This window comes from Abramis brama (assembly GCF_963993115.1).
Source record: "Abramis brama genome assembly, chromosome: 8".
In the NCBI taxonomy this organism is placed as follows: domain Eukaryota; kingdom Metazoa; phylum Chordata; class Actinopteri; order Cypriniformes; family Leuciscidae; genus Abramis; species Abramis brama.
This window is the reverse complement of record NC_139970.1, coordinates 30,128,163-30,139,669: the sequence shown is the minus strand read 5'-3', so window position 1 is coordinate 30,139,669 and position 11,507 is coordinate 30,128,163. Positions and strand designations below refer to the sequence as shown.

Here is an 11,507-nt window from a genome sequence, read left to right as displayed (position 1 = left end):
TTTCATTTTCACCAGTAGGAGTAGGAGTAGGAGTAGGAGTAGGGGTAGGGGTGGGGGGGGGGCATACGATCGTCTACTCTGTACTGTCCCGGTGTTGTGAATTTCGACCCCCTGCCAAATTATTACTATTAGGTCGAAATTCGGCACACTGTTGTCATCACCACCAATTTGATGAATATTGACGTTTTTGAGGCAAATACAAAGGAAATGGATAGTATACCCGGAATTCTGTTGGTCTGCATACAAATGAATATGGCAAATAAACTGGTAAAAAATATTGAGAGTGGGAAGAGATTTGGGAGTAGCCTAGGCTAAGGGTAGACATTAAGGCTATAGGCCTAGCCTATATATAGCCTATAAGAGGTCAATGGCAATTCAAGTTTGAATTAGGTTGGTATGAAAGTAGAGAGAGATAAAGGCAATTAAAGAAAAATGAAGTAAATTATGATTGCACAGGTCATTTCCCAGCAAACACATTTACGTTGTGGCAACGTCTCTGGCACGTTGCATTTCTACTATGGCAACGCTGTCTACGTGCTCGCAATATTGTAACAACGTATAATTGACAGGGCTGTTACGCAACGTTGCTGCGCGACATTCAGCAACTGCGAGACGACGTTCAGACAATTTTTTCTATGCTAGATATAGATATCCCATTCCCCCATTTATGTTATGTTTTGAGGTTATGTTTTAATTAGTCGGATGTTAGATAATTATATACTTTTTAGATATTGTTTATACTTATTATTATTATTTAATGGGCCTAACAGTAAATTAATTATAATAAACACCTGCAAGTGTACACTTTGAAGAGTAAAAATGACAGAAGGTTACATTAGCCTAATTCAACTCGATTAAATGAACTTGAATTGTGTGTTTTTAATATTCAGGGTATGAACACCTGTGATGATTAGCCTAATGAATCTCCATAGTAACTAATAAGTGGTGGGAAACTAAATAAAAAAGGAGAACATGTGTGACTGATAAAACAAACTAAAAGTCCATGAAAATCTAAGATCAAAATAACTGAATGTTCATGACAGTAAACCTCTGAATTGTCTCAGTCAATGTGTTTTACAGAATAATTATGTCATGATGAAACGTATAGGTGACGCATCTCCTTCTGGCTATGACTTAGCAAATTTGGAATTTTACTACAAGCCCTAAAGTCCCTAAAATAGCCTACATTTCCCCAAAATATTACAGTTTTATTTTACATGTAATTACAGCTTTTTGTAAATAGTTTTTACTCCCACTTTGTATCTGTGCTAAAAGAGGAAAATGCTCAGATATTAATAATTGTTTTCAATTGAATGTGAGTCAAAGAACCAATTATATACTAATACGTTTTCTAGTATGCCAGACTTCCCTCTTCCTTATAGAGAGAGAGTCTCTTCCTTGTAGAGAAACTAGGGGTTATACATATTTTGCATAACTTCCTGATGGTTTGAACTATAATCAGGAGGGTAGATAACCTCTTCCTGATGTCACATAAGTTACAAATCAAATAAAAAAAAATGAATAGCCCATCATATTTTTTTTTACATTCACTCTAAAAATAATTATGTGGCTTAGTAAATATCACAGTAATATTTAACTTTATTAACTTAATACAATCTCTGAATATCATTTACATGATTGTTTGAGTTAAACATACCAAAATAATAGACTAAAAATCCAACAGTTTATCACAAATTTACAGTTTTATTTAAGTTTTTTTCACAAAAATAATTTAGTATTTGACTAACCAATTATTTATTTATAATACACAATATATTTGTGAAATTTCTATCAAAATATTTGAGAATGGAGAATTAAACTGATCTATTTCAAGAACCACAAATATTACTTAATTCAAACCAATATTATTAATATATGATTAAAGCATCCAACCAAGCAAATACAACAAACTTGTATAAACCAAACCAACCAAAAAAATAAAAAAGTCTTCTTTTTAAAGCTCAACTTTAAACTTAATGCAAGAGAAGGAAGGACCATGAGGTTGGCTATGTATTACACTACATGTTGGGAAATACATTTTATGATGAAATCACCAATGCTCTGTCTGTCTCAATGGTGCCAAACATTGGGTAAATGTTTCCTGTCTCACTAAAGTCTGTGTTAAATGTGTAAATATGTCTTCTTTTCTCAGCATCATAGAAGGAGACGTGGCCCTCCTCTATGTCCAGATAAACTCCTATCTTCGAGGGTGTTGGCATGTTGAGTTTAGTGACTGGTTCAGTCAAAGCCATCAAAGTTCCCAGCTGCAGACGCAGATTCCAGTACCCTGCTTTTGTGTTCATGGTGACATAGCCATTACGAGGAGCTGATCCCTTCACGACTCCCACCCGCCACTCATGTTTCTTCTTCACATCTACCTCCCAGTAATGGCTACCTGTATTATAACCCTCTTCAGCTTGGACACAAGTCCAGCCATCAAATTTAGAACGCTTCCATTGGAACTCTTTCCAGTTATTATGACCATATTTTTTTGCCCTCAAAGATTTTCCATCTTCAGAGACTAGTAGTTCTGGGTTGGCTGTGTTTGGATCCAGAATTACAACAGCTTCAAGAACAAAATGAGATATATTGAATTATTAAAATTAAACTCTATATAGTAATGTATAGTACATTTTACATGTATATCTCTTGATTCTAAAGCTATATATCAGTTGAGCTTTACCTGTTGATTTTGTAATCCAGTTCCAAACTGCAAAAATGAAAGTAACATTGGATTAAGCCTGACAAATTGATGCTGAATTGAGCATCAACACAAATGTTTTTTATTTCTTTCTATTTTTCCAAAAATTTTAAATGCAATTAAAAGTGAAGCCATGATTTTATGAAAGTCAATGAGTCTAATGAAAATACCTGGGTTAGGAATGCGTAATCCAACTATGAGGAATAAAGACAACAAGGAAACACATTGACATAACCTTTTACACATAGGCTATATTTGAATGCAATTTATCATTCTCTGAGACAAAATTTTACCAGCATGAAAACAGCATAAAAATTACTATATGTAAAATCTCTGTGGGAAAAACCAAAGTAATCTTCACCTGCGTTTTTGGATCTCTGTTTACTCTTCACCCAATGTCTGGGGATTGAATCCTTCTATACAAAACAATAAAACCACAAATACTCTTTAAGATTTTACATTCATTTAGATTAAAATGTGATTGAAGTGACAAATAATAGATTTTTTAATGTTAATGTTTAATGTTTCTCTAAGTATAAACACAATTCATAAAATGTATGACATTTATTGAAAGTTTAGAACATCAGTTGAAATCTCATGCATATGGATATGTTCAGTTACAAACAAAATATTGAAAAGCCATGGACTACTGTCTCAGTTATATAGCAATACTTGATTTCTTACATGACCAATTTTCATTTTCATCATGATAAACTTTACCTCAGAGCTTTCTGACTGTAGTACAGTCCATATGATCCAGTCTATTACTGGGAGTATGCTGGACTCTCCCTGTTTCCATTCTTTGTGGAGATCCCTCAGTGTTTCTTCACATTCCCTCTTTGGAAATATTGAGTTCTATAGTCAGAAAGAGACAGAAACATATTTGAGATATCTAATTTAATCTTGTGCGTGACAGAAACGTCTTATCCCTCTGATCTCTGTAAACATGCAGTTACAAACCTGTTCCATGTCTTTAAGTTTCCAACACCAGTCAGACAAGATTTTTTTTGCTTTGTTAAATTTCATTTCACTGTTTGACAACTGCTCTGAACAGGTCTGTTGAATCTACAGCAAACAAAAGAGAAGAAACGAAAGAGTAAACAAATACCACTGACAACTAAAATAGGGTCTGATGTTATTTAGTGTTAATTCATAATTTTCCCTGTTCCACTGTGTTATCTTGTCGTCACTTTACTCCAGGATGATTAGAACACAAACTCTCAAAACAGGAAGAGGTATGTTTTTATTGCTTATCACATATCAGTTTATGGCATCATATCTGGTTAGGACATAATCACATTTCTGTGAAACTAATCACTCATAAATAACAAACCTCTTCCTCGTCCAGTTGTTTTGTCTGTGTGTTCTCGAGATCTTCAGCCCATTGCAAAATATAATATTGCTGTTCATCCGGCTCTTCTTTAGTTCCTTTCTTTTTAAACTTTTGAGTTATCATGTAGAACATCTTTGACTGTGGGAATAATGCAGATAATTTGAAACTTCTGTTAAACTCGTATGAAAATTCATATAATAATGTCAAATGTTTACCTGTACCACTCTGTCCAGTTCAGAAGCCAGGTCTCTGATAATGTCCTTTGACTCATCAAGAGAGTTGTCTTTTTGCTGAATGCTTTCAGTGGCTGGTATTTTGACGCTGAACCGCTACAGAGAGATTTTTACATATTAAGCAAATACTAGTGGCTTAAACTAAAGATAATTAATAATACTTTATATTACATGCATATGTTTACCTGGTAACAGTCCTTCCCAAATTGTTTGATTGTTTTAACAACATTCTATCAGGAAAAACAGGGACATGCCCAAAATATTAATTCACCATGCACCTTCAAAACAAGCTGAAACTAACTACAAGGTATTTTGGTACTGTTTAAAATAAAAAAAGAAACTGTCTATGTAGAAGATGTTTGTGACATTATACCTCAGCAACACTCATTTCTGGCTTGATAAGTGGGAATGATGCAGAAGCTCTTTTATTCTTCTTTATGTTTGTCTTCATGAGACTAACATCACTAAAGGTAACTCCAGCACTTTTTTCTTCTGCAACATATATAGACAGCCAATGAATTTAGCAACTGCAACAGGAAATGAAACAGTAACGCTGTTGACACATTGTGGTAAAGCTATTTATTACAAACAACTCTGTAACATGTTGTTAACATGTTGAAACATGCTGTATGAGTGATGTTAACAAAGATGCATCACATCAATATGAATACTTTTGAATATTTGTTGCACTATTCCAAATTCCTGCCAAACAAAAGAATGTCTGAGAAAATTGTGGAGAAAAATGCCATATCTCATGTAAATAGTAATCCAATAAGAGCTCTTGTGAACACATCCTTGACTGTCACTGCAGTCGAAAGTACAAGGGTTGTTGTTTTTGTACAGCATATTTATATTTGACCCCGCCTGTCTAACCTAAAGTGAAACCATATAAGTTTGTTTTTGTGCAGTCAGTGACTTCCTCATTGAGTGGTCAGTTCAACCTCATAGTTCAAAACAAAAAAAGAGACATTCTGTTTCAAGCAGAGAAGAAGATATGGCTTGTGCATGTTGAGTTTCTAGGATTTGAAAACATGTCAATTAATCAAAAGTGACAGACATTTATAATGTTACAAAATATTTTATTTCAAATATATGCTGTTTATTGAACCTTCTATTCATCAAAGAATCCTGAAGAAAATGTATTATGGTTTTTACAAAAATATTAGCCAGCAAAAACTGTTTTCAACATTGATCATAATAACCAGTATTAATAATTGAGCACCAGTAATAATTAATAATAACTGAGCACCTAATTAGCACATTAGAGTCATTTTTGAAGGAGTTTTATTTCTCTAGCACTATATAAGATATGAATGTTTTTTTTAAGAAAAAGAAAAAGCATACCAGCTGCTGCAAATGCCATATCTCATGTAAAGAGTAATCCAATAAGAGCTCTTGTGAACGCATTCTTGACTGTCACTGCAGTCGAAAGAAGAAGGGTTGTTGTTTGTGTACAGCATATTTATACTAGACCCCGCCCGTCTAACCTAAAGTGAAACCTTAAGTTTGTTATTGTGCAGTCGGTGACTTCCTCACTGAGTGGTCAGTTCAACCTCATAGTTCCAAACAAAAAAGAGACATTCTGTTTCAAGCAGAGAAGAGGATATGGCTTTAGACTGCTTGGAATGGACCATTTAGTGGTGCTTTTTGTCTTTTTTGGTGCATGGGGAGTTTCTAGGATTTGAAAACATCAGGGGTTCTTATTTTGCAAGAACAAATTACAACACATCTGCCATACAAACACACTTACATTAATTTAATGTCACATGCCACTCACTGCTGGCCAAAAGTATTATATGAAACTATTTTAACTGGACCTTAAAGTTAACAGAAGTAATAAAGAAAAGAATGGGAAAAAATATTGTTTTGTCTTCCTGAAATCGAACTATTTCCTGTAAACGTACTGTGTCCTCTAGAGGGCAGCACCTACCCTCGCATCATTTCATTTTACACCACGAAGAAAAGAATCAAAACAACACGGAAATAGACGTGATGGTCTAACGTTACTGTTTTACTTGCATTTTATTCCAGGGAAACACAATTGAAACCTTTAATTTTTTTTTTATGAATTAACGATGGATTTAAAACGTGATAAAGATGTAACAAGATCGAGCACACATCTTAAATCAGTCTTTGTTCATTTGTTCAGGATTCAGTTTCATTTTTTATCAGCCAGTGATTGACTGGGTGAGTGTTTCAGTATCTTTTTAGTTCATTTACATTTATGTAAATGTAACGTAACATTAATGTACATAAATTGTGTTAAATTCGTGTAACCCAAGACTCTTTAATTCATCTTATCTGTTTGGCTGTCGGACTATTAAGTTTTCGTCTATTAAATCAATTAGGTGCAAGTATTGCAGTGTTGTTGTAGAGACGTTCAGTCACAATATACGACAATATATAGGTTGTGTAACTGTGTTGTGCAGAACTACATGTTGTAAGTTACATCTCTACTTTTGTATGGCAGAGCACTGAGGATTTCACAACACCATGGGCAACAGGAGGAAAGGTCACACTCATGCACCTAAAACACCACCTCTATCCCTGGACACACACTCCTCTGATCATGAGCAGGGTGTGAAGCACAGGATATGTATGGTGTCAGACTTCTTCTACCCAAACATGGGAGGTGTGGAGAGTCACATCTACCAGCTCTCACAGTGCCTCATAGAGAAGGGCCATAAGGTTGTGATAGCAACTCATGCGTATGGAGACCGCCGTGGGATTCGCTACCTGACCAACGGACTGAAGGTGTATTACCTACCACTCCAGGTTTGTTTTACAATATATTGCATTAGTTTAAAAGGGTCATATCACACACTGCTGGCATAATTCAGATTTTTTTAAAAGTTTGTGATAAGCATAAGTCTCTTATACTCACCAAGGCTCTGTTTATTTGACCAGAAATACAGTAAAATAAACACTCTTTGAATACATATTAAAATAATTAATAATTATAAAAATGTATTCCTATGATGGATCCTTCAGAAATCATTCTTATATGCTGATTTGGTGTTCAAGAAACACTCATTATTATAAATAAGGCTGAAAACAATTGTGCTGCAGTGCTTAGTGCTTAATATTTTTGTAAAAACCGTGATAAAGTACCATTCAAAAGTTTAGTGTAAGTACAAACAAAAAGAAAGATTGAATTAATCAAAAGTGACAGGCATTTATAATGTTACAAAATATTATATTTCAAATATATGTTGTTTATTGAACCTTCTATTAATCAAGGAATCCTGAAGAAAATGTATTATGGTTTTTACAAAAATATTAGCCAGCGAAAACTGTTTTCAACATTGATCATAATAACCACTATTAATAATTGAGCACCAATAATAATTAATAATAACTGAGAACCAAATCAGCACATTAGAGTGATTTTAGATGTGACACTGAAGACTAGTAAGGATGCTGAAAATTTGATCACAGGAATGAATTTTTAAATATATTAAAATAGAAAAGTTATATACATTTCACAATATTACTGTTTTCACTGTATATTTGATCAAATGAATGCAGCATTGGTGAGCATAAGAGACTTATTTCAAAAACATAAAAAAATCTTAATTATTCCAAACTTTTGACCGGCAATGTACAATACGTATCAAACTTCTCACTCACATCCCTTCGTTTCAGGTCATGTATAATCAGTCCACAGCCACCACCTGCTTTCACAGTTTGCCGCTACTCCGATCCGTGTTTGTGCGTGAGCGCATCACAATCGTGCACGCCCACAGCTCCTTCTCCGCGATGGCCCATGATGCTCTGTTTCACGCCAAGACTATGGGGCTCAACACTGTATTCACAGACCACTCTCTCTTTGGATTCGCGGACCTGAGCTCTGTACTGACCAATAAGCTGCTGACTGTCTCTCTGTGTGACACGAATCACATTGTGTGTGTGTCGTACACTAGTAAAGAGAACACTGTACTGCGAGCCGCCCTGGACCCTGAGATCGTCTCTGTCATCCCTAATGCTGTTGACCCCACTGACTTCACCCCTGACCCCTGTCGTCGTGACAACGGCAAGATCACCATTGTGGTCATCAGTCGACTGGTTTACAGGAAAGGTGAGGAGAACATGGTGTTTTTATTTGTATTGCAAAATAATGTAAAAACATTTAAATAGCATTTTCATAAAACAATGTTAATTTAATGACTCATCAAATCATTCAATCAGTATTTAATTTTTTTTTTAAATATAAATAAATGTGTTATTTATTCATAGTTGTTTTTTCCATAATAATAATTTGACTTTTTTTTTTATTCATAATATAATATAAAATAATATAAAAATAAAATGTAAAGCTGCTTAATAAGATGTTATTTTCAAGAATTGTATTATATCAAATAGACTTTTTATTCAGTGTGATATCAGGACAGTTTTGACATTATGTCCCCTTAAAATATCTGAATGAATTTCAAATCAGAAATGAATATGCTCGTAACAGAATCTGTTGTTTTGCAGGGATTGATTTACTAAGTGGAATCATTCCTGAACTGTGTGGAAAGCATCCAGATCTCTGCTTTCTGATTGGTGGAGAAGGACCCAAAAGAATCGTATTGGAAGAGGTTCGAGAGAAATATCAGCTTCATGACAGGTAAGAAAGCCAGTAGGCCTGAGCAATGATCTCTAGATGTGAGTATGTGTATAATTTCTTTACTTACCTTTATTTTTCATGTATATATTAAGGGTTCGTCTGCTGGGAGCTCTGGATCATAAGGATGTGAGGGATGTTCTTGTTCAGGGTCATGTCTTTCTCAATACTTCTCTCACTGAGGCCTTCTGTATGGCCATAGTGGAGGGAGCCAGCTGTGGATTACACGTATGTGTTGTTTTCTATGAATATGTATGAGTGAAGTAACATTATGCAAGTAAAATGGGTTGCAAATGACATTTCATGTTGACTCTAAGTTGAACAAAAGTATATTGCGTGATATGTTCATAGTATGGACAATATATGTTAGTGACATGACGTGAAGGCCAAGTATGGTAACCTATACTCGGTCCAGTCTGACTCTCTAACCATTAGGCCACAACTGCCCCACGTATATGGATATATACAGTATATACTTTTTAATGCTACAATTAACTGGTTTATTGTGTGTGTAGGTGGTGAGCACTCGTGTTGGAGGTATACCTGAAGTCCTGCCTGATGAGTTGGTGACTCTGTGTGAACCATCAGTTCAGTCACTTTGCGATGGCTTGGAAACTGTAATTGCAAGAATACGCACAGGAAATGTGGCGTCTCCCGCCACCATCCACCGCAAGGTCCGAACCCTGTACACTTGGAGAAATGTTGCCGAGCGCACAGAAAAGGTGAGTTTTAAGAACATGCTTGAATTCAATAATTATTTGTTGTTTATTATTGTTGTACACAACCATTCAAAAGTTTGGAGTCAGTAAGATTTTTAAATATTTTTAAAGTATCTTATGCTCACCAAAGCTAATATTGTGAAATATGGATCAAATTTATTTTCTATTTGATTGTATTTTAAAATGTAATTTAGTCCTATGGTGGTAATGCTGATTTTTCAGCAGCCATTTACTCCAGTCTTCAATGTCACATGATCCTGATCACTCAGAAATCATTGTAATATTCGTGATGCTTTTTTTTGTTCATTTTCAACAGCATTTATTTGAAATGAAAATCTTATGTAACATTATAAATGTCCCAAATTTTCTAAATTGTAGTCATTGTATAATTTGCCCACTCTTTCTGTGTTTGTTTCAGGTGTACAATCGGGTGTGCAGGGAGCCCGTTTTGCCATTGTCTGCGCGACTGCATAGACTGCGCTCTCACTGCGGTGCCGTGGCAGGCTCCATTTTCTCCTTTGTTGCTGTTATTACCTTCCTCTTCCTGCTTTTCCTGCAGTGGCTCCGCCCAGATCATCTGATAGATGTTGCTGTAGACTCATCAGGCCCCCACAGCCGCTGGGGGCAGCGCGTTAGTAAGAAAACAAGTAAAACACCAAACCCGGCTGTGTCCTGAGAGGAAGGATGTAGGTAATGAACTGAATTGTAGTACCAATGTACTACGGTACATCAAAACATGTATTGACTGTACCGCGTTTACATTCCTGTATAAAACAGTGACCTCAGGTGTAGAGAAAGCTTTTAAGAGCTATCCTCATCCACTCCCAGAGCCCAGCGCCTGTTTTTGCACAATGAAAAGCTGCCTTTATCAGATAATAATTTAAGCTTGCTGAAATTGTTGCACAAACACCTTTAAACATATGGATTCAAGATAAATAAATGACAAACAGGGGCAGCTTTTTCTGTATCACCTTTACATTGTTCATCTCACAGCATATCTGTATGCTTGAGATGTGATTTCAAACTGGTATATATGAACTGAACTAAAATGTTTAATGAGAAAAAGTTTTTGAGCTATGAATCATATCGCTTCTTTAAAATGACGATACTTCTTTCTCTGTAAGCTGGTTTTGACTTCTATCGCTGCTTTTTATTGGCTAACGTTGGATCGTAACATGAACGTATTTATTTTAAACCTAAACACCCCATTTTCTTTTGGCTTCACATGCAGCGCACTCATTTTAAGGCACTATACTTCACTTTTCATACTTGCTTTCTTTTATGTTACACCTATTTTATATTGACCTTGAGTATGATGATCATGGTTATAATGCACAAACGTTTGTACTACCTGAAAGTAGTGTTAACTTGATTTTTCTTTGTTGACACAATCTACAATAAACTTTATTAACATGCAATAAGTACTGTTTACATTCTTTTTTTTACTGTTTCAGCTTTGTCATTTTGAGTATTTGTTGGTGCTTTTCGAATTTTGTCCACACAATAACATAAAATAATTGGAAGAATTTACTTAAGTTGAATTTAAAATTCAAACTAAAGAATATACATTAACTTAAGTCAATATGTGAAATTTTACTTTAAATGTGTTACTGTTGAGGATAAATGAGGCATGTTATGTTTATGTAAAGTTGTTTTTGTAGTAGATACTCTCTGGATCAGGAATCTTATGCTAACACCCAAACAGGGCTGATAAAACACACCCTCAACCATTCAAGGCTAAATCCAGGAGTCGTTAACAAACACTTATCGCCCTTTCTGACTGCTTTCACACGCATGCACATTCAATAGCCGCTCTATCCAGCTAGAACGATCCTGTTTCTGCATAACACTGGATGCAAATCATGTTTTGCTGGAGAGGCAGTTACTGTATCACCAATTACATTTGCAGCTACAT

General features: G+C 35.1%; 2 protein-coding genes across 2 annotated transcripts; one reads left to right on the top strand and one right to left on the bottom strand.

Annotated features, from left to right (window-relative positions):
* Positions 1 to 1,581: 1,581 nt before the first annotated feature.
* Positions 1,582 to 5,746, bottom strand: LOC311088332 (uncharacterized protein). Its single transcript, XM_084122297.1, has 11 exons — positions 5,612 to 5,746; positions 4,641 to 4,759; positions 4,453 to 4,497; positions 4,250 to 4,363; positions 4,035 to 4,172; positions 3,662 to 3,766; positions 3,422 to 3,556; positions 3,063 to 3,117; positions 2,872 to 2,895; positions 2,684 to 2,710; positions 1,582 to 2,566 (listed from the first exon to the last, which is right to left on the bottom strand). The coding sequence occupies exons 1-11, from the start codon at positions 5,628 to 5,630 to the stop codon at positions 2,040 to 2,042; spliced, it is 1,308 nt and encodes a 435-aa protein (XP_083978423.1). The 5' UTR covers positions 5,631 to 5,746; the 3' UTR covers positions 1,582 to 2,039.
* A 228-nt stretch (positions 5,747 to 5,974) lies between these two features.
* piga (phosphatidylinositol glycan anchor biosynthesis, class A) lies at positions 5,975 to 11,011 on the top strand. Its single transcript, XM_084122296.1, has 7 exons — positions 5,975 to 6,454; positions 6,738 to 7,042; positions 7,913 to 8,345; positions 8,744 to 8,876; positions 8,969 to 9,101; positions 9,389 to 9,595; positions 10,011 to 11,011. The coding sequence occupies exons 2-7, from the start codon at positions 6,761 to 6,763 to the stop codon at positions 10,266 to 10,268; spliced, it is 1,446 nt and encodes a 481-aa protein (XP_083978422.1). The 5' UTR covers positions 5,975 to 6,454; positions 6,738 to 6,760; the 3' UTR covers positions 10,269 to 11,011.
* Positions 11,012 to 11,507: the final 496 nt, after the last annotated feature.